At 44.1% G+C, this 24,328-nt stretch overlaps 1 protein-coding gene across 1 annotated transcript in view; it reads right to left on the reverse strand.

Moving 5' to 3' along the window:
• Nucleotides 1-12: 12 nt before the first annotated feature.
• Nucleotides 13-24,328, reverse strand: part of LOC137648711 (uncharacterized) — a 130,926-nt gene continuing 106,610 nt past the window's right edge. Inside the window, exon 5 of the mRNA XM_068381750.1 lies at nt 13-993. Coding sequence (XP_068237851.1) covers nt 557-993 — 437 coding nt within the window. The 3' untranslated portion in view covers nt 13-556. The remainder of the gene's footprint in view (nt 994-24,328) is intronic.

Raw genomic sequence — 24,328 nt, forward strand, 5'->3', positions numbered from 1 at the left:
AACGCTTAAAAAAATGGTCTCATAATTGTCAGCCTAAAAGTGCTGTTATATAAGTTCACTGCCACTAATTTTTAGAAAGAAGCTTGATATCAAATTCAGACTTATTTACTCTAGCATATTAACCAGCATTATCAAGTTTTCTTTAACAAGGTTTAGTCCAGCAGTGTAAGTAAATACAATACAGTACACTGTATTCACCTACAATTATATTGGTCCATAAATATAGATGCATATTCAAGGAAAGGAGAGTAATTGTAAGTTTTATGAAATCTAAGCATATCTGATTTTTACTCAATCCCGCCTTTTAAAGCAATCCGAAAATGGTTTGGGGGAAAACTTGCATCAATTTACTGCCTACAACAATTTTACACAGCAAACCAAGCTGATTAATTTTTTTGTTAAAGGCTTCTGAATGTCTGGGTAATTTACTGATGTCAAGATTAATAGCTTTCTTTGGTATTTTGTCAAGGAAAAAATATTTAGTCAAAATTATAGCACTGTTAGCTACAAAAGGATGAAAAAATCAAAAGGAAATTTCACCACAACGAAAATTGTACTATAGTAAATGATCAATTAATGCCATTGATCTACTTGGATGACGCTTACTGTGAGGATTTACTCTATACCGCAACGCATCGGCAAGATGTGGTCGAATATGATAATGCGAGTTCAGAGGAAATATATTATTCACATTACGATTCAACTTTGCAAAGGCGTGCTTAGATGTTTCCCTTCCTGCAGAATCTCTAGGTGGGTGGGATCTTCGGTGGCTTCTATTCTTTGAGAGAATATTCCTATACGTCATATTTAGATTTTCTTTGCTATACTTATCCTTGTTGTGCAGCCCTCCAAGAGTAATGTGGTAGAGGTAAGGGTCTCGGATGTGATCGCTTGGTTTTGGGGCACCACATTCACTGCAAAGACTGCTCCCATCTTCATCTGTTAAAGCTGGCTCCAAGAATAAGCGGTTGTTTTGAAGATATCGATGAACACCTAGTAAATAAAATATATTCTAATTAAACCATTTCACAAGTTTAAGGTATAGAATAAAATGAAACATTATTCTAGCTTAAGTATTTAATCCTGGTAACATCTTGCAACTACAATTATGGAAAGACTATGATCAGGTTTAATAAACCTCACAAGTTTACTCAACAGTTTGAAATACAAACTGACAGCAACTTTCTAGTGTTTTTCCTGAAATCATGAAAAGCTTGAGACAGTATGATCACGTTTAATGAGTTTGAAATCCTAAATAATCTAGCTTTCTAATTTTTTTATATGAACTTTACATATCTAACACCAATGAAAAACAATTTTAATCATTATCATCTCCTCTGCCTATTGACGCAAAAGGCCTCAGTTAAATTTTGCCATTTGTCTCTATCTTGGGCTTTTAAATCAATACCTATCTATTCATCATCTACTTCACGCATCATAGTCCTCTGCTATATAGGCCTGGGTATTCCAACTCTTCTGGTGCCTTGTGGAGCCCAGTTAAAAGATTGGTGAACAAATTCACGGGAAGTATGGAGACCCTGCCCAAACCATTTACTACCCATCACCATGATCTTATCCACATATGGCACTCAAGTAATTCTTCTCTCTTATAGCTTCATTTCTAATCTTGTCCACTCATTTAACTCCCAATACCATATTCTTCTGAGGGCTTTATTCTCAAATCTATAAAATCTGTTGGATATTTTTCGATTGTCATACCATGACTCGTGTCCATACTGTAACAAAGATCTCACTAAACTGATATATAACCTGATTTTTGCATGTAATTTTAGGGGATTTGATTTCCCAATTTTACTTGACCTAGCCATTGTCTGATTTACTTTTTTCAATCTTTCATTAAACTCCAATTCTAAAGATCCTGTATTAAAGATCATAGTGCCTAAATACTAATATGATTTTACCTAATTAATCCTTTCTCAATCGAATGATATTTCATCTTCCATTGCATATTACGGTCTCATCATCTCTGTCTCGTATTTATCTTGAGCCCAACTTCGTGTGATATTTCATCCATTCTGGTAAGCAAGCATTGCAAATCCCGTGGTATTCTGCTAATAAGGACAGCATCATAAGCATACTCTAGGTCAGCTAATTTCCTATTACCAATCCAGTCCAATCCTTCTCCACCATCTCCAACTGTTCTACGCATTACAAAATCCATGAGGAGGATAAGCACCATAGGCGACACATTCCCTTGGATTACTCTGCTGTTCACTGGAAATTCTTTTGATCCCTATGCTCATGAACAAACTTAATCAAATTTACATATTCAAGACAATCTGCATATTAATGTAAGACTCTCCAGAAAATTGTACACTATCAAAGGCTTTTCCAGTCCACAAAAGCCATCAAAAGTGGATTTCTACATTCTACACATTACTCTACGATCACATTCAAAAGTGACAACAGTGACCTTTAATTATTGTTCACAAGCGAAAAGAATTGTTTTCTACTTTTTATGAACTTTTAATTATAAGATCAAATCTGTATATATACTGTATATATATATCAAGAATATATCTAATATAAAATGTAAAAAAATTCGCCATTTTCGATATGCCATGAAATAGAAAATTCTTAAATGTAAGAAAACTCAAAATCCATCAGTCACTAATTCCAGATTTTCACCATTTACAGTTTCTTTGCCTACAATAGTAACTAATCACACTACCTTAATTTATAGAACCTATTTTGGAGATGGTTTGGGCATGCTCTTTGCACTCCTCAAACATTTAACTGGGCTCCACCATGTATGAGAAGAGTTGGAAGACCCAGGCCCACATGCCTGAGGACTATGAAGCGTAAAGCAGGAGATGATGAATGGAGAAGTTTTGATGATTTTTAAGTGCTGGTTAAAAAAACACAATCTCCTTTTGGTGGCAGGAGACTATCAGTTAAGCATTATGCCCTAGATCTCCCGGCATATCAGACCAAGATAAGGTGTGTTCCAATGAGATCAGAGGAGTTCGTGTTACTCTAGCCTTCAAGGAAAATATCTCAATGGCTAAAATTTTAGATGCTGACACATTCGTCGACTACCTTTACTGCACATTATTTGCAAGAATGCGCTTACAAGCCTCTTGAATACGTTTTTGCTCAACTTCCCGCCTTCACCCTCCCCCTACAGTCCCAGAAACAATCAAAGTGACTGTTCACTATACCAGCAGAAGGGGGGGGGGGGGGGGTCTTCCCCCCAGCTGCTAACTGCCAGCTATTGCTGACACCTTACAGTTAAAGTTTTTAACTACGCTTGAATCAAATCTCATATTAAAGGTTTGTATAGTTAGGAAAAACACAAATTACTTTTAAAATATGTGATATTTCCCACGACACAATACACATTGGGAATCTGGATCATGATCACCCAGAAATAATTCCCGTGCACATTCCAGGCGATAATTGCTAAATAATCAAATTCTCCTTGGATCATGGCCAATCATCCCACCAAATTTTCTGAGATACGGTCAAATAGCTTCAGAGTTATGCAAATCGTAAACACACGGACAGACATACAAATAAATAAATACACAAACAAAGGTAATGACATCACTATGTCAAGTTGTATCACAAGATAAGCAATTGAATTATGCACATTTTGGAACTAGTTTCATTCAAATTGGATAAAAATTGACCACGATATAGTAAAAAGAAATTGTTCATCTTTTTGTGACTTTGACCTTGACCTTTTAACCCAATCACTCCCGAAATCTAATCATATTGTCCTTGGATCATGGCCAATCATCTCACTAAATTTCATGAGATTCAATCAAATAGATTTTGAGTTTTGTGATTTGTTTTTGACCCAATCACTCCTAAAATCTAATCTAATATTCCTTGGATCATGACCAATCACCCCACCAAATTTCATGAGATTCTGTCGAATGGTTTTTGAGTTATGCAACTCACAATCACACAGACAGACAGCGCCTATCAAAATGTAACCTTCACCGCAACAAAGTTGGCGAAAGTAACCAGGGGGAAGACATATTTGAGTGCAGCAAGCAAACAAATCTAAGTGTGATCGCTGCTAGTGACAAAGATAACTGAAGATTATTTTAACAGCCACGGCAACCTGGGATTTTCACCCTCACCACTATAGGGCTCCATTCCATTGTCAAGAGCATGTATTCATTGAAGCGAAAGAGAATGGAAATTTTTTTAGTTTTATGGGTAAGTGTCGATTAAACCAAGATTCTGGAGAAGGAATTTGAACACCAGGGGAAATTCATAGAAATAAATCAAACTTCAATTACTAATATTGTAGTTTCTCTTTTGGAAAGAGGTGAGAGAAACCATATGGGTTTAACTTCACGAAAGATGAGTCAGTGTCTGCTTATCATACACATATTTATAAGAAACTTTAAACTGAAGTTGACTAACTTTCTGGGATGTCCCTCCACGTGCTGCACAGTCCCACTGTTTTTTAACCTAAGTTCAAAGGTTCAGTAGTGTAATGAAACCATTACTACCTGTTATTTGCTTGTAGCTACTCATCAAATTGAAGTGCTAACCAAACCCCTATAGATTAATGATCAGTAGAGCAAATTACTGATGCTACATTTGGCCTTCCTGCAATTAACTGCTGCTTGCAATGTTCTAATAAAGGTGTCAGCAACATGTTCTAGTTTATCTATTAGACCCCCAGGATGAAATATTATACTTCAATACTTAAACAAATTTATGAACAACAGAATTAATTTCAAACATTTACAAAAGTTTAGTAAAATTCAATATGCATATGATTTGGTGATTACCACTGAAAATGAGGAGGACTAACAGAGAAGAGTTTTAGGGTAGCAAGAGACTTTAGAGATGAGTGGCTTCAGAGTAAATGAGAGTAAGACTGAAGCTATAATGAGCAGTAAGAATGGTAGGGACAGGCTAATTATGCATAAAAATGACAAATTCGTAGATAATTTGTATTTTTCCTAACTATACAAACCTTAGCTACTTACATGGGGTAATTACTTCGGCGTAGCTGAATGACGAGCCATTAGAATTTTAACGAGGGTTTACTACCCCACCGCTAGTTAGCGGGGGGTAGGGAGGGGTAGCTTGCTTACCCCCTCACACACACTAGTGAATGCTTCACTTTGCTTAGAGGTAGGATTTATCCCGGGGGACAGGGCTGGCGGGCAAATATGTGTAAATAGCTAAGGTTTGTATAGTTAGGAAAAATACAAATTATCTACGAATTTGTCATTTGTCCCGTAACTGAAATACAAACCACGCTATTTACATGGGGTGACTCAACCCTTAGGAAGGGTGGTAAGTCCCTGCCATACTGGCTTTGGCTTTGCCCGGGGACTCCATATTCGAGTGTGTAAGTACTCAGGAAATAAAGAGTCCCTGCGCCTCGCTAGCATGCTGTGAAACTCCTGCGGCCTACATAAGCTGTGTGCGAAGGTGAGGAAGTGACTCGTCCTAGGAAGTTGACCTGGAGTTCTTCATATAGAATTCTAGGCTAGGACTCTCCCAATACCACCTCGTCAGGGTATGGGGACATGACAGTATTACACTTAATACTAGGAACACAAGGGAGCATGGTTTACCTGCAGTGGTTTGAGGTCAGCTGTGCAGAGAACTCAGGATGCTGCTTTCTCCAAGGGAGGAGAGGATGAAGAAAAGAATAAGGGCCAGACAGATCTTTTCATTCACGCAGACTAAAACCGGGTAACAATGCCCTCAACCTTCTGCTACTTGTCCATTAAGGAGCCTGAGGTTAGACCACCTGTCGTGCAGCCACCACAGGGCCGATAGAGAACGTATCGAGCCTCCTGTGTGTCACGTCTTGCAGGTAGTGGGCCGTGAAGGTGGTCTGACGCTTCCACACCCCAACTTGCAGGACCTGCGTCACTGAATAATTTTTCTTGAAAGCCAGGGATGTAGCTATGCCCCTGACATCATGCGCTCTAGGGCGACGTGACGGAGAAGGGTCAGGATTGAAAGTCAAGTGTATTACCTTGCGAATCCAGGCCGAGATAGTATTCCTGGTGACCCTCCTCTTCGTTTTCCCAGTACTCACGAACAAGGCTTGCACCTGGGGACGAACTGCAGCTGTTCTTTTAAGATACAACCTCAGACTCCTTACTGGGCACAGTAGGAGATGGTCTGGGTCATCTGTTACAGAACGAAGACTCGAAACCTGGAAAGAGTCGAACTGAGGGTCCAGCACTCCCAGATTCTGAGTCTTGGCAACAAACTCAGGGACGAACCTGAACGTTACCTCCCCCCATCCCCTTGAATGGGCGATGTCGTACGAGAGACCATGCAATTCGCTGACTCGGTTGAACGAGGCCAACGCTAGCAGGAACACCGTCTTCCAGGTAAGGTGGCGATCTGAAGCCTGGCATAATGGTTCGTAGGGAGGTCTCTTCAGAGACCTGAGAACTTGAACCACGTTCCATGGAGGAGGTCTCACTTCCGACTGAGGGCAGGTAAGTTCATAACTTCGTATGAGAAGGGAAAGTTCAAGCGAAGAAGAAATGTCTACTCCTTTAAGCCTGAAGGCAAGACTTACGGCTGAGCGATAGCCTTTCACAGCCGAGACTGAAAGGCACATTTCCTCCCGCAAATACACGAGGAACTCCTCTATTGCTGGAATAGTGGCATCGAGAGGAGAGATACCCCTTCCACGACACCAACCACAGAAGAACTCGCCACTTCGCCTGGTAGACCCCTGCGGATGACTTGCGCAGGTGTCCAGACATCCTATTCGCAACTTGTTGCGAAAATCCTCTTTCAGTGAGGAGATGCTAGATAGTCTCCAGGCGTGAAGTCGAAGCGAAGCTACGGCTTTGTGGAAGATGTTGGCGTGTGGTTGTTTGATTAGCTCGTGACGTGGAGGGAGTTCTCTCGGAACCTCCGTGAGGAGTTGCAAAAGGTCTGGGAACCATTCTGCATGATGCCATAGCGGAGTTATCAGGGTCATTGATAGATTGACCGATATTCTGGGGGAAAGGCGTACAAATCGATGTTGTCCCAACGTTGTTGGAAGGCATCTTGCCAGAGAGTCTTGGGGTCTGGGACTGGGGAGCAGTACAGCGGGAGCTTGAAGTTCAATGCTGTAGCGAACAGATCCACCGTCGGGGAACCCCACAAAGTCAGGACTTTGTTGGCTACTTGAGGATCCAAAGACCACTCGGTACTCACTATCTGCGTCGCTCTGCTCAGACTGTCGGCGAGCACATTCCTTCTGCCTGGAATGAAGCGAGCCGCTAGTGTGATCGAGTGGACTTCGGACCATCTCAGAATCTCTACTGTAAGATGGGATAGCTGTTCTGAAAAGGTACCTCCCTGCTTGTTGATATAAGCCACCACCGTGGTGTTGTCGCTCATCACCACCACAGAGTGGCCCGCCAGGACTTGGTGGAACTTCTGAAGTGCCAAGAACACGCCCTTCATTTCTAGCAGGTTTATGTGAAGGAACTTTTCTGATTCCGACCACAGGCCTGAGGTCCTGTGGTTCAGAACGTGGGCCCCCCCCCCCTTTCTTTGATGCGTCCGAGAACATCAAATCCGGGGGAAGGACGAGAAGATCCACTCCCTTTCGTAGGTTCTTGTCTGCCACCCACCACCGGAGGTCTGTCTGTTCCGCATGACCCACGGAGACCAAAGTGTCCGGGGAATCGTGTCCTTGATTCCACCGGGACTTGAGGGCGCGGTGGCGCGCAGGCGATGGAGTGGGCGCCATGGCGCGCGTAGGAGATGGCGAGGGCGCGTGGCGCGCAGGAGCTGGATCGTGAGGAGCGGTTGAAGGCTGGATGCGAGGGCGCGCAGTTACCTGATGCGGTACTGTCGGGCGCGAGTGAGCAGTAGCGCGTGGGCGCGTATCTGGAAGTACTGGGCGAGGGCGCGGTTGCGCAGCCTCGTGATAGCGCGGTGAGCGCTGAACAGTCTGTGCAGGTATGTTAACCTGAGGAGACTGTGGACACGCTGGGCGCACAGGTGTGCGCTGCTGCGATGGGCGCGCGATCGGATTAGGGCGCACAGGTGTGCGCTGTTGAGTTGCATGGGGCGCCTCGAGCGCAGCTGGAACATGGCGCGCAACTGGAACATCGCGCGCGACTGGAGGACCCCGTACAGGATTGCGCAGTCTGGAAGGAGAGTACAAGGGTACCTGTGAGCGCCCGTGCGCTAACTTAGGCACTTCTTGGACTGCGCGCTGAGTTGTAGAAGCGCGCTGGCAAGCACATGTGCGCTGTATCAGGAACTGCGCGCGATGGGCGTGCCTCGCGCCTAACTCCAGAAGGGCGCTGAGAGTCTAGAGGTACCTGTGAGCACCTGTGCGCTAACCTAGGTGCCTCTTGGACTGCGCGCGACGTGACAGGAACCGGTGGGTGCTGGGGCGTAGGTGGGCGTGTGTGCGCAGGTGAGCGCTGGCGCCCTGGATCAAGAACTGCTGGTGGGCGCCGGGGCGCAGTAGGTTGTGGGCGCGCAGGGGAACCCTGGCGCGTAACAGGAACAGGTGCGCGCACGCGAGCGCTGTGGCGCTAAGTCTGGAACAGCAGCAGCAGCAGCATGAGGGCGCGCAGGTTTAACCTGGCGCTTAAGGGTATGAGGCGCAGATTTGCGCTCAAGTCCCTTATGCCCCGAAGGGACCGGTGCCTGCACAATGGCAGGTTTAGGCGGCGCGTAATGCGCATCAGCATCCTCAAAGGGTGACGGCAGGTCAGCAGGTCTGGAGGGAGACTGGTCACAGGGTCCCGAAGGGCGACCTTCCTCCAAAGGGGATCGCGAACAATCTCCGGAGAGCTCTAAGGTGGTAGCTGGCAGGATCGGCGAACGGCAAGTTGTCTCCTCCGCAGAGGACTGTGGGGACGACGAGAGCCGAAGAGGCGCCTCCTAACTCCCTTGTGAGAAGGAAGACTTCTACAGCGAAGGGGGAGGACGAGCCTTCCGCCTTATACGCCCACAAGGGGCCATGGGGTCAGCGAGCTGACCATCGTAGGGCCTCCACAGAGGAGTCTCTGAAAGTGAACTCCCCCGAGGGGGAGAATCAACGGCAGGAGAGACCGTAGGACTTAGTACCTCCCTCAAAGGGTGTTCGGAGGGGGAAACTAAGCCTTCAGCTACCTCAGCAACAGGCACAGGGGTTTGACTAGACCCACCAGATGCCTTCGTTATAACAACGTTAACGACAGACAGAGGATCAATCCCTGCTGTAGTCGGCGATTGTTTAACAGCTGCACCTAGTTTGATCATGTCAAACAGGGCTTCCCTGGAGGGCGAACCCTGAAGCCCCAAGGAAGCCCAAAGCCGTAATAAATCATTGTTATTTACAGACAGATCAATATTTAAATCCTCCTCCGGGGGAGGAGGGGCAGCTGCCTCGCTATGGGAGGCAACTACCTCTCCCGCACCCCAGGATCGGTCAACAGCATTACGGTCTACGCTACCACTCGCCAGCCTCTCGGAAGAGACCGCTCGAGTGGGAGCTTCGGAGGCGGAAAGGGCTAAGGAAGAAGTCTTGGAATTTTCTCTCTTCAAAGAAGCCTGTGAAGGAGAAATATCCCTTTTAGACTTTTTCTTCCAGCGCCGGGCAAACCTCTCCCACTGGGAGGTAGACCACTCCCTACATTCAACACATAGGTTACCGCTATCACACCGTTGGCCCCTACAATGAGGACACAAGGTGTGGGGATCAGTGTCGACCGCCAACATAAAAGTCCCACAAGGGCGGCCAGGTAGTCCAGGACACGTACGCATATTCAGTAATATAGGCCAACTTCAAACACTCTGAGGAAGAAAAAGCAAAACAGATTAATGGCAGTCAAAGCGAGGGAGAGAGCAGACAGGTCTGTTCTCCGCCCGAGCCAAAAGTAAAGTGAAGCATTCACTAGTGTGTGTGTGTGGGGGGGGGGGGGTAGCTCCTCCCTACCCCCCGCTAACTAGCGGTGGGGTAGTAAACCCTCGTTAAAATTCTAATGGGTCGTCATTCAGCTACGCCGAAGTAATTACCCCATGTAAATAGCGTGGTTTGTATTTCAGTTACGGAACAAGTAGAGGTTCAGTTGTAAAACAGGTGGAACAATTTAGATACTTAGGATCTACTATAAGCCACTAGGGAGGATGTGTGGCAGAAGTTGAGAATAGGATGAAAGCAGCTTGTGGAAAGTGGAGGGAGGTAGCATGTGTGGTATGTGATAAAAAAAAGAGCCAATCAAGCTAAAATGATATTTTAATTATAAAATAAATTTTTGAATATACTTACCCGGTGAATATATAATAGCTGCTACTCAGCGGCTCGACAGAAAACACACTCAAAAACTCGCGAGCGATCGCTATGAAGGTTGCGGGTGTGACCACCAGCGCCAACTATCGGCCAGATACCACTCTTGCATGTAAACAAACCCTTCAATTCTTCTCGTCCCGCTGCGTCTCTACTGGGGAGGAAGGGAGGGCCTTTAATTTATATATTCACCGGGTAAGTATATTCAAAAATTTATTTTATAATTAACCCTGGATAGGTACGGTGGGTCGTTTGCGACCCCGAGCGTCAAAAAAAAACAGGTTTTTCTCACGTGACTCACCCCTGTGACTGAATTTGTGGGTGATCGACCTGCAGGAGGTGTCTCCCCTACACGCTCTAGTAGTGTCCAGATGTGCATTGCTGTAGCTGTACTCCTTCCCCGATTTCTGAGACGCATCGGGGTCGTTCGCGTCCGAGTTTACCCTTCTGAGGTAGTTTGCATAATTATCAAAGTTATTACGTATTATGAAATTGTCGTAGAATGGTGCAACTTGTATAGGTTATCAGTTGTGGAAAGTCTTGGTGGATTGTTTGGCTACCATGTGCATGTTTTTTTTTTTAGTTAAAATGTCGTTCATCACCACGAGGACCATTTTACCGCGAGTGCCCCTTTTTCATTTTTTTTCATTTTTTTGCCAAGTCATTTTTCCGTAAGATATTGCCAAATAGTGTCGTAAAACTTTTGCTTGTTTAGTGTTGGAAAGTGTGTCTAGATGATCTGGCTACCCATGCATGACTTTGTTTTTGTCAGATACGACGTAGTTATTGGTATATTGGGTATTTAACTGCGGTTACCAATTTCTGTTTTTTTTCAATATTTGTAAAAATTACTACGTAGTAAGGAATTGCCGTATATTATTCATTTTTTTTTTCATGTTTATGTGTTAGAAAGTGTGCCTTGATGGTTGGGCTAACACGTGCATGTCTTTTTTTTTATCTGAGATGTCGTATATTAGAATGTCGGGCATTTTACCGCGAGTGTCCCTTTTTAATTTTTTTTAATTTTTTTGCCAAGTCATTTTTCCGTAAGATATTGCGAAATAGTGTCGTAAAACTTTTGCTTTTTTAATGTTGGAAAGTGTGTCTAGATGATCTGGCTACCCATGCGTGATTTTGTTTTTGTCAGATACGACGTAGTTATTGGTATATTGGGTATTTAACTGCGGTTGCCAATTTCTGTTTTTTTTCAATATTTGTAAAAATTTACTACGTAGTAAGGAATTGCCGTATATTATTGATTTTTTTTTCATGTTTATGTGTTAGAAAGTGTGCCTTGATGGTTGGGCTAACACGTGCATGTCTTTTTTTTTATCTGAGATGCCGTATATTAGAATGTTGGGCATTTTTCCGCGAGTGCCCCTTTTTATTTGTTTTGCATTTTTTTGCTTAGTCATGTTACCGTAAGGAATTGGCAAGTAGTGTCGCAAAACTTATATTTTTATAGTGTTGGAAAGTGTTTCTAGATGATCTGGCTACCCGTGCCTATTTTTTTTTTTAGCCAGATATATAAGTATGTGTTCGATTTTCCTGTGATTGCCATTTTTTCGTTTTTTCCCATTTCTTTCAAAATTACTACGTACTAAGGAACTATCACAGAGTAATATTTCATTTATATGTTTATTTGTCGGAAAATATGCCTTGATGGTTTGCCTAGCACGTGGCTGAAATTTTTTTTTCTGAAATGCCGTATATTAGAATGGCCATTTTTCCACGAGTGCCCCTTTTTATTTGTTTTGCATTTTTTTGCTTAGTCATGTTACCGTAAGGAATTGGCAGGTAGTGTCGCAAAACTTATATTTTTATAGTGTTGGAAAGTGTTTCTAGATGATCTGGCTACCCATGCCTATCTTTTTTTTAGCCAGATATGGCGTATATATAGGGATGTGTTCGATTTTCCGGTGATTGCCATTTTTTCTTTTTTTCCCAATTCTTTCAAAATTACTACGTACTAAGGAACTATCACAGAGTAATGATTCCTCTAGATGTTTATTTGTCGGAAAATTTTGTTTACTTTTTTTTTGATTGAATATCATCAAATTTTTTTAGCTAAAATATTGTTTTACATTTTTTTTTTCGATTTTATTTCCCTTCAAAAAAAATTTTTTGGGTCAGAATTTTAATTTTATAGTCGTAAAATAATCGACAATTATCCAGCAACCCACCATACAATTTTTATGCATATCCAATAATAATTAGATTAGTAAATAACACCGAAATTGACATACCCTTCCTACATTTCAAGTGGCAGATTAGGGAGTCTGAGTCAGTGTGGTTGGCGGCCATTTTGTGGACATATCCGAAGCGTAAGCTGCCCTATCTATATATATTCTTGTTCCCTATAGAATTTGTGATATTTTGGTATATTTTTACCTGCATAAATATCATATTATATATTAAATATATGTATTTTTTTACGAAATTTCCAAGTACTCAAAAAATTACCTTTAGATATGGCCCCTGATATAAATGTAATTTACAAAATAATGAAGATTTTTTTACATATTTCTATTTTAGGATAACATATGTTTATTCCCTAAAAAAATTAGCCACTTACTATTTCATTTGGGTACCCAAAAAAATTCATGAAATTTGGACAATTTTTTTTGGCCAAAAAAAGTTACCCTTTTTTTCTCATTTCAGATCTTCACCTCCATGGGTCTGACTTCATCCAAAATACATCAAGATGTGTCCTAAACATTCAAGAATCAATTCCTAAAAGGATTTGTGTATATATGTATAAACTTTTTTTTTATGAATTTTTATGTCAGGTCTTTTTTTTTTTCTACTTAATTTTTTAAAATATTTATAATAAATAGTATTTCTGCAGATGAGTAGTATTTATCTTTACAGTTGTTTTAAGCATTCATTGAAGTTTTTTTTGGCAAAAGAAAAAAGGAGGTTACTGCAAAAACTGATTTTTCAAGAATTTTTTTTGGCGTCGGGGTCGTTCGCGTCCGAGTATACCCTTAAAGGGGTGTCCGAGGACCGTACCTATCCAGGGTTAAAATATCATTTTTAAATATTTAACTTAGCCGGTGAATATATAATAGCTGATTCACACCCAAGGCGGTGGGTAGAGACCAGAGTTAATTAAGTTTACAGCGTATAAGCTAAGAGTTTTTGACAGTTATCAATATAACAAACCAAAATATATAGGTACCTGGTAAGGAAGTTGACTTAGACGATTACTCTGCCTTGTAAGTCTGTCTTCCTCACGAAGCCCAGCGATCCTCTTAGGATGCTGAAAGACTCCCAGGAGCTGAAGTATAAAGGGTTGCAACCCATACTAACAGGACCTCATCAAACCCCTAATCTGGGCGCTCTAAAGAAATGACTTTGACCACCCGCCAAATCAACAAGGATGCGAAAGGCTTCTTAGCCTTCCGTACATCCCAAAAAACATTTCAAGAGACAGATTAAAAAGGATATTGGAATTAGGGTAATGTAGTGGTAGAACCCTCACCCACTACTGCACTCGCTGCAACGAATGGACCCAGTGTGTAGCAGTCCTCGTAAAGAGTCTGGACATCTTTTAAGTAAAATGACGCGAACACTGACTTGCTTCTCCAAAAAGTCGCGTCCATAATACTTTGCAGAGATTTATTTTGCTTGAAGGCCACGGAGGTTGCTATAGTTCTAACTTCGTGCGTCTTAACCTTAAGCAACCATCGGTCTTTCTCATTCAAGTGAGAATGAGCTTCTCGTATTAAAAAATCTGATAAAATATGACAAAGCATTCTTTGACATAGGCAATGATGGTTTCTCAACTGAGCACCATAATGCCTCAGATTTACCTCGTAATGACTTAGTACGAGCTAAATAGAACTTAAGAGCTCTAACAGGACATAATACTCTTTCCAGTTCGTTGCCTACGATCTCTGATAAGCAAGGAATATCAAAAGATTTAGGCCAAGGACGAGAAGGCAGTTCATTTTTTGGCCAGGAAACCAAGTTGAAGTGAACAAGTGGCTTTTTCTGTAGAAAAAACCGATGTTCTTACTGAAGGCATGAAGTTCACTGACCCTTTTAGCCGAAGCCAAGCACACTAGGAAAAGTGTCTTGAGGGTGAGATCCTTCAGGGAGGCTGAATGTAATGGCTCAAACCTGTCTGACATTAGGAACCTTAGGACCACGTCTAAGTTCCATCCAGGAGTTGCCAAACGACGTTCCTTAGAGGTCTCGAAAGACTTAAGGAGATCTTGGAGATCTTTATTGTTGGAAAGATCTAAGCCTCTATGTCGAAAGACCGAAGCCAACATGCTCCTGTAGCCCTTAATCGTGGGAGCTGAAAGGGAGCGAACCTTTCTCAGATGTAAAAGAAAATCTGCGATTTGGGCTACAGAGGTACTGGACGAGGACACAGATGCTGACTTGCACCAGTCTCGAAAGACTTCCCACTTCGACTGGTATACTCTAATGGTAGAAGCTCTCCTCGCTCTTGCAATCGCACTGGCTGCCTCCTTCGAAAAGCCTCGAGCTCTTGAGAGTCTTTCGATAGACTGAAGGAAGTCAGACGAAGAGCGGGGAGGCTTTGATGGACATTCTTTACGTGGGGCTGACATAACAGATCTACCCTTAGAGGAAGACTTCTTGGAAAGTCTACCAGCCATTGAAGTACCTCGGTGAACCACTCTCTCGCGGGCCAGAGGGTAGCAACCAACGTCAACCTTGTCCCTTCGTGAGAGGCGAACTTCTGCAGTACCTTGTTGACTATCTTGAATGGTGGGAATGCATATAAGTCCAGAAAAGACCAATCCAGTAGAAACGCGTTTATGTGGATTGCTTCTGTATCTAGGACTGGAGAGCAATAGATTGGTAACCTTTTGGTCAACGAGGAGGCAAAGAGGTCTATGGTGGGTTGACCCCAAGTAGCCCAAAGACTCTTGCCCACGTCCTTGTGGAGGGTCCATTCCGTGTGTATCACCTGACCCCTCCGACTGAGACAGTCTGCCAAGACGTTCAAGTCCCCCTGGATGAATCTCGTCAACAGGGAGATGCCTCGATTTCTTGACCATAAGAGAAGGTCCCTTGCAATCTCGAGCAGCGTGAAGGAGTGTGTGCCTCCTTGCTTGGAGATGTACGCCAAAGTTGTGGTGTTGTCTGAGTTGACCTCTACCACTTAGTTTCGAAGAAGCTTTCGAATATCATCAAGGCCAAGTGGACTGCTAATAGCTCCTTGCCGTTGATGTGCATGCTCTTCTGACTTGAGGTCCACAGACCCGAGCATTCCCGACCGTCCAGGGTCGCACCCCAACCCAAATCCGACGCGTCTGAGAACAACACGGGGTTTGGGTTCTTGACTGCTAGGGATAGTCCCTCTCTCAGACTGATATTGCCGTCCCACCATTTCAGGCATGCCTTTACTGGTTCGGAGACTGGGAATGATACCGTCTCTAACGTCTTGTCCTAGTTCCAGTGAGAGGCTAGATGGAACCGGAGAGGCAGAAGGTGTAGTCTCCCTAGTGAGACAAACTGCTCCAGGGATGAGAGAGTCCCTACGAGACTGTTCCAACTCCTGACTGAACAAACGTTTTCTTTTCAGCATTAATTGGACTTCGAGCAGGGCTTGTTCTATTCGGTGGCAGACGGAAAAGCCCGAAAAAACTGGACTGCGAATCTCCATCCCCAAATATAGAATAATCTGGGATGGGATCAGTTGGGACTTTTAGGTTGACCAAAAGTCCCAACTCCCTAGCCAGACTCAACGTCCAATGTAGATCCTGCAGACAGCGAAGACTGGACGATGCTCTGAGAAGCCAGTCGTCCAAGTACAGGGAGGCTCGGATCCCCGATAGATGGAGGGATTTTGCCACATTCCTCATGAGCCTCGTAAACCCGAGAGGAGCAGGACTGAGGCCAAAGCACAGGGCTCGAAACTGGTACCCCACATTCCTGTAAACAAACCTCAGAAACGGTTGGGAATCCGGGTGTATAGGAATGTGGAAGTATGCCTCCTGAATGTCGAGAGAGACCATCCAGTCGCCTTCCATAAATGCTGTCAAGACAGCCTGGTAGACTTCATCGTGAAGTTTGTCTTGACAATGAACACATTGAGCGCACTTGCCTCTTACGTACTCCTGCAGTGAACATGGCTGCCAGATCATTGGAGCCATCCCTGAGGGACTTGTTCCTGCAGAGAACGTGGCTGTCAGATCATAGGAGCCATCCCTGAAAGCCTTGTTTATGCATGACATAATTGTACAGCAAAACTTCAAACGCTCGAAAATAGCTCTGAAGTCGACCATAAAATCTTGGAGCGTCTCATGGCCAGGCGCCAGGGAGAGTCTATGAGGTTTGAGAAGTCTATCTGGGCAGAGGCAGGAACTCCCAAGCCGAGAACTTCTCTCGTGTCATATCAGACTCTCGCTCTATAAGCCAGCTTAAAAGTAGGGAAAGCAAAGGCTGTCTCCCCCAAACTCCTCCTGGTGATAAACCAGTCGCCTAGCAAACGTAAAGCTCTCTTAGAAGAGCGAGAGAGCACTAGCTTATAAAACAACGGCTTCGAAGTAGCTAGGCCTAGTGTAAACTCTGACGTTTAGGCGAACGAGGAGCAGCAGTTACAAAAAGATCCGGACAAAGATCCTTAAAAATCAGTATGATTTATTTAAAGTCCATAGAGGGCTAAGCAGCTTTAGGCTCCTCTCCGTCTGACAGAGTCCTCAAGGGAATATCAGTAGGAGGGGGAACAGCAACTTTCTCATCTGAAGGAACCTTGTCCGACAATAGCCGAGTCTCAAGCAAGGGAGAGACCTACCGTGGTGGCAATGCTTTACAAGCAGAGTCCACACGCACTGGTGCATTAGTAGCGGACCAGGACGCAACGTCATGTAACTGCTTGACAGTCTGTGAACTGTCAACAACAACAGGTGCGTGAGGACGCACAGCGTCCACTCGAGACTGCTTTGACCGCCTAGTCTGAGCAGTCAAAACAACTCTAGAATGCGGAGGTTGACGCTCAGCGCAAAACAAGTCAACTCCGATGGTTGGCGAACGTCCTGAACGTCAACAGGAGCATCAGCAAGTGGCCTAACGTCCAAATGCGGCAGAAAAACCACACGAGACCGCATCGAGTGTGGTTCTAAACAACCTGACTGACGTGACTTGGCTATGCCAACGTCAACAGGACGCACAAAGGAACGTTTGGGTGGCTGAAGGCCAGGATCTCGATGAGATAAACGGCTAGGCTCAACGGACTTATCGGCAGAATAGTCTTCCATAAGGGAGGCAAGCTTATTCAAGCATGTCTTGCCGTACAACCCATTTAGGATCAACGGGAATGGTTGCGGTAAGAGACGAGGGTAACGTCTGTGACTGCAAAACCTTGCCTACAAAAAGACTCTCGGAGTCTGTGTTACGCTTTTGTTTAGGCGGCGAGCAGTCTTCCGATGACTGCATAGGGTCAGAGCTGTCCTAATAGTTAAAACCAGGACGCTGGACCTGTCCTGAAAGGACTGACTTTCGCTTAAAGGGCCTCGAAACCTTGTTCCACGGTTTCTTATGCGAAAAGCCTTCGGATGACGAGGAGAAAATCGTCTCTCTCGCCTTATGGTAGGGGTGATCTTGGTGAGATACGCCTGATACCATAGAGGGAACGTCTGTTCGCTGATCAAGGCCTCTCGAACCCATAAGTCGTACGACATTACTTCTCCCCTGGGCTTGGGAGCTTGCAAGAGGTCCCGGACTAGGCGAACGACAGGCACGAACAGACGAACCCTCGGTCGCAACACTGATAACACTTTGCGCAATATCACTTTATCACTACGATTTTCTGTTTTGCACTTATTTCACTGAAATCGAATTTTTTAACAATTCACATTAGGTATGAATAAAACTGATTTCTACCTGAAGCACGCAATTCTACCCTCATCAAAAGGTTATAATTGCGAAATCAGTCGTATAATGTAAGCACATTAATACCAGCAAAAAACAGTAAACATTTTTTAAGATAAAAAGATCAGTGGCTGGGGAAGAGACTAAACACTAGTTCATTCAAAACTACGTTTTCAATCTCTCACCGTACAGTGCCTTGGGACGAGAATAAAAAACTAAAAACGTTTTATCCTTTCTCCTCGTACAGAGACTAGGGACGAGAGTAACTCGAGAACAACGTTACTCGCTTGGGACGAGATAAAGATCGGAACGTTCTCTCTCCTCTCTCTCCCTCCGTCTCTATCTCTCTCTCTCTCTCTCTCTTGATTTCGCACCGAAGAGAAGAGCCCACTTACGTTTCGTCAAAAAACAGGTTATTTGACCAAAGGAAAAAAAACTGAAAGGTTTTTCAATTAAAAAGTTCCTTTAAAATAGAATTTAAAACATTTAAGCTTTGAAAGAAGAATGAACAAAACGTCAGAATCGATTTACTCTTTCTGCAAAGTGAAACCGTGATACTCTCTCTCTCTATCGTAACGATAGAGCGCAAACTGTGTAGCATAAATAAACTAAACGTTAGTTCATCTTTGAAACAGTACGAAGACTATTCAAAGAAAATCTTTCATAAAATATCTACTAAAAAATATTCATTTAATAAGTTTTAAATCATTAGCTCTGTAAAAGTTATTTACGATTGAAAGGGCTCAACGTTGTTTAACTTCGGTTTCCAAGTTAGGACCGCCTACTCTCAGGAAAGGTCGCATATAAACAAATCATTAAAATTTATCTTGATGTTTATTATAAATGGAAAGCTAATCGAAGAGGCCTAATAAAGGCGGGTGAGATATAAAATATATAGAGGAAAATCTATAATTAATTTATAACGTGATAATATAATTGCTAAAAGCCTAAACACACTTCCGTACTAAGGGAAGGGTCGGCCATTTAAAAGTCAAGGAAAGTCCAAAAAACAATCCAAAGTCATCAAAAATTAAATCTATCCAAAAACGAGTTCAAGATTTAAGTTGAAGATAAAACACCTGTACTGCGAAAGCTCAAACCAAAATGAAGTACTTCACCAAATATGTTGAGAAAACTCCAGGTTCTACAGCGAGTAATGATACGTCTTGTCGTCAAGGTCGACAGAGAAGAATTGAAGGGTTTGTTTACATGCAAGAGTGGTATCTGGCCGATAGTTGGCGCTGGTGGTCACACCCGCAACCTTCATAGCGATCGCTCGCGAGTTTTTGAGTGTGTTTTCTGTCGAGCCGCTGAGTAGCAGCTATTATATATTCACCGGCTAAGTTAAATATTTAAAAACTCAAGATCTATACAGTAATGAGACTAGTGTTAATGTATGGATCAGATATGTGAGCTCTAAGATGAAAAGAGGAGGCAAAGCTTGAAAGAACTGAGATGAGAATGCTTAGGTGGATTATAGAAATATCACTGCTTGAAAGATTGGAAAATGATGAAATATGTTATTTTGATAATAAAATAAATTTTTGAATATACTTACCCGGTGATTATAATAGCTGCAACTCTGTTGCTCGACAGAAAAACTCTACGGAAAAATTTGCCAGCGATCGCTACACAGGTAGGGGGTGTACTCAACAGCGCCATCTGTCGTTCAGATACCCAGTACTCATTGTAAACAAAGAACTCAATTTTCTCCTCGGTCCACTGTGTCTCTATTGGGGAGGAAGGGAGGGTCCTTTAATTTATAATCACCGGGTAAGTATATTCAAAAATTTATTTTATTATCAAAATAACATTTTTCAATATTTAACTTAGCCGGTGATTATAATAGCTGATTCACACCAAGGGGGGTGGGTAGAGACCAGCAAAATATGTTTACATCATATGTGCTAAGAATTTTTATTTCATTTTAGAAGTTATCAAAATAACTAAACAAAATAAATAGGTACCTGGTAAGGAAGTCGACTTGAACAATTACTCTGCCTTTTTAAGTACGTCTTCCTTACGGAGCCTCGCGATCCTCTTAGGATGCTGAGCGACCCCTAGGAGCTGAAGTATCAAGGGTTGCAACCCATACAACAGGACCTCATCAAAACCTCTAATCTAGGCGCTTCTCAAGAAATGACTTTGACCACCCGCCAAATCAACTAGGATGCGAAAGGCTTCTTAGCCTTCCGGACAACCAAAAAACAACAATAAAAACATTTCAAGAGAAAGATTAAAAAGGTTATGGAATTAGGGAATTGTAGTGGTTGAGCCCTCACCCACTACTGCACTCGCTGCTACGAATGGTCCCAGAGTGTAGCAGTTCTCGTAAAGAGACTGGACATCCTTAAGATAAAAAGACGCGAACACTGACTTGCTTTTCCAATAGGTTGCGTCGATTATACTTCGCAGAGATCTATTTTGTTTAAAGGCCACGGAAGTTGCGACAGCTCTAACTTCGTGTGTCCTTACCTTCAGCTAAGCTTGGTCTTCCTCATTCAGATGGGAATGAGCTTCTCGTATTAACAGTCTGATAAAATAGGATAAAGCATTCTTTGACATAGGCAAAGATGGTTTCTTAACTGAACACCATAAAGCTTCAGACGGGCCTCGTAAAGGTTTAGTTCGTTTTAAATAGAACTTAAGAGCTCTTACAGGGCATAAGACTCTTTCTAGTTCATTTCCAACCATACGATAAGCTTGGAATATCGAACGATTTTGGCCAAGGTCGAGAAGGCAGCTCGTTTTTGGCTAGAAAACCAAGTTGTAGAGAACATGTAGCCGTTTCAGATGAGAATCCGATGTTCTTGCTGAAGGCATGAATCTCACTGACTCTTTTAGCTGTGGCTAAGCATACCAGGAAAAGAGTCTTTAAGGTGAAATCTTTCAGGGAGGCTGATTGTAGTGGCTCGAACCTGTCTGACATAAGGAATCTTAGTACCATGTCTAAATTCCAACCAGGTGTAACCAAACGACGCTCCTTCGTGGTCTCAAAAGACTTAAGGAGGTCCTGTAGATCTTTATTGTTGGAAAGATCTAAGCCTCTGTGACGGAAGACTGATGCCAACATGCTTCTGTAACCCTTGATAGTGGGAGCTGAAAGAGATCGTTCTTTCCTCAGATATAAGAGGAAGTCAGCTATTTGAGTTACAGAGGTACTGGTCGAGGATACGGATACTGACTTGCACCAGTTTCGGAAGATTTCCCACTTCGATTGGTAGACTCTAAGCAATCGCTCTGGCTGCCTCCTTCGAAAAGCCTCTAGCTCTCGAGAGTCTTTCGATAGTCTGAAGGCAGTCAGACGAAGAGCGTGGAGGCCTTGGTGTACCTTCTTTACGTGTGGCTGACGTAGAAGGTCCACCCTTAGGAAGTGTTCTGGGAACGTCTACTAGCCATCGAAGTACCTCGGTGAACCATTCTCTCGCGGGCCAGAGGGGAGCAACTAGCGTCAACCTTGTCCCTTCGTGAGAGGCGAACTTCTGCAGTACCTTGTTGACAATCTTGAACGGAGGGAATGCATATAGATCTAGATGTGACCAATCTAGGAGAAAGGAATCTATATGAACTGCCGCTGGGTCCGGGATTGGTGAGCAAAATATTGGGAGCCTCTTGGTCATCGAGGTTGCGAAGAGATCTATGGTTGGCTGGCCCCAGGTGGCCCAAAGTCTCTTGCATACATCCTTGTGGAGGGTCCATTCTGTTGGAATTATTTGTCCCTTCCGACTGAGACAATCTGCCATGACATTCAAGTTGCCTTGGATGAACTTCGTTACTAGCGATATGTTTAGACCTTTTGACCAGGTGAGGAGGTCCCTTGCGATCTCGTACAACGTCAGAGAGTAGGTCCCTCCTTGCTTGGAGATGTACGCCAAAGCCGTGGTGTTGTCCGAGTTCACCTCCACCACTTTGCCTTGAAGGAGAGACCTGAAGCTTTTCCAGGCCAGACGTACTGCCAGTAGCTCCTTGCAGTTGAAATGCATTGTCCTTTGACTCGAGTTCCATATTCCCGAGCATTCCCGACCGTCTAATGTCGCACCCCAGCCTACGTCCGATGCGTCCGAGAAGAGAACGTGGTTGGGAGTCTGAACAGCCAGGGGAAGACCCTCTCTTAGGTTGATATTGTCCTTTCACCAAGTCAGACAAGACTTTATCTTTTCGGAAACCGGGATCGAGACCGCTTCTAGCGTCTTGTCCTTTTTCCAGTGAAAAGCTAGATGGTATTGAAGAGGACGGAGGTGTAGTCTTCCTAGTGACACAAATTGATCCACGGATGACAGCGTCCCTACCAGACTCATCCACAGCCTGACTGAGCAGCGTTCCTTCTTCAGCATCTTCTGGATGGATAGCAGGGCTGGGGGGCTGATCGTCTTGTTGTTCAGCAACGTCCTCATCAGAGGGTTCCTCATCCGAAACTGATGAGGAAACGGCAACGGAGTGGGCAACGTCTGGCTCGCTGAATCCGGTCGCACTGGTGGATGCGTGACGGAGCCGGACGCAATATCATGGAACTGCTGCACAGTCTGTGAACTGTCAACAACCATGGGTGCGCGAGGAAGCACAGCGTCAACCCGAGACTGTCTAGACCGTCTGGGTTGTGCAGTCAACACACTACCGGGTTGCTGAGGTTGACGCACTGCGTCAAAACAAGTCACCTCTGCTGGTTGTTGAACGTCCTGAACGTCAACAACCACCTCCGAGCGTCGCTTAACGTCAACGTGCGGCTGGCAACCCACACTGGGTCGCATCGGTGGAGGAACCACCTCAACTGGCAGACGCGAGTAGGTTACCTCAGCGTCAACAGGGCGCACAACCGACCGGTTGGAAGGTTGTTGGCCAGAAGGTTCTTCTCCGCATTTAAGTCCTCTATCAAGGACGCAAGTTTGGACTGCATGTCTTGCAGCAAAGCCCATTTAGGGTCTACGGGAGCAGGTGTGGCAACAGACGGGGTTAGCGACTGAGGCGGAACCGTTTACCATCCCTGAAAGCCTTGTTATGCGTGACATAATAGTACAGCAAAACTTCAAAGGCTCGACAACAGCTGTGAAGTTGACCTGTAAACAACTTGGAGCGTCTCCTGGCTAGGCGCCAGGGAGAGTCTACCAGAATTGAGAAGTCTATCTGGGCAGAGGCATGAACTCCCAAGCCGAGAACTTCTCTCGTGTCATATCAGACTCTCGCTCTATAAACCAGTTTAAAAGAAGGGAAAGCAAAGGCTGTATCCCCCAAACTCCTCCTGGTGAAAAACCAGTCGCCTAGCCAACGTAACGCTCTCTAGGAGAGCGAGAGAGCACTAGCTTAAAAACAACGGCTTCGAAGTAGCTAGGCCTAGTGTAAGTTCTGACGTTTAGGCAAACGAGGAGCAGCAGTTACAAAAAGATCCGGACGAAGATCCTTAAAAAAAAATCATCATGATTTAATTAAAGTCTATAGGAGGCTAAGCAGCTTTAGGCTCCTCTCCATCTGCCAGAGTCCTCAAGGGAATATCAGTAGGAGGGAGAACAGCAACTTCCTCATCTACAGGAACCTTGTCCGATAAAAGCTGAGTCTCTCACTGGTGCATTAGTAGCGGACCAGAACGCAACGTCATGTAACTGCTTGACAGTCTGTGAACTGTCAACAACTGAACTGTCAACCACAACAGGTGCGTGAGGACGCACAGCGTCCACTCGAGACTGCTTTGACTGCCTAGACTGAGCAGTCAAAACAACTCTAGAATGCGGAGGTTGACGCACAGCGTCAAAACAAGTCAACTCTGATTGTTAGTGAACGTCTTGAACGTCAACAGGAGCATCAGCCAGTGGCCTAACGTCCAAATGCGGCTGAAAAACCACACGAGACCGCATCGAGTGTGGTTCTAAACAACCTGACTGACGTGACTAAGCTACGCCAACGTCAACAGTAAGCACAAAGGAACGTTAGGTTGGCTGAAAGCCAGGATATCGATGAGATAAACGGCTAGACTCAACGGACTAATCGGCAGAATAGTCTTCCATAAGGGAGGCAAGCATATACTGCATGTTTTGCCATACAACCCCTTAAGGATCAACGGAAATGGTTGTGGTAATAGACGAGGGTAACGTCTGTGACCGCAACACTTTGCCTACAAAAAAAGACTCTCGGAGTCTGTGTTACGCTTTTGTTAGGCGGCGAGCAGTTATCCGATGACTGCATAGGGTCAGAGCTGTCCTAATGGCTGTAACCAGGACGCTGGACCTGTCCTGA

This window comes from Palaemon carinicauda, chromosome 10 (assembly GCF_036898095.1).
Source record: "Palaemon carinicauda isolate YSFRI2023 chromosome 10, ASM3689809v2, whole genome shotgun sequence".
NCBI lineage: Eukaryota > Metazoa > Arthropoda > Malacostraca > Decapoda > Palaemonidae > Palaemon > Palaemon carinicauda.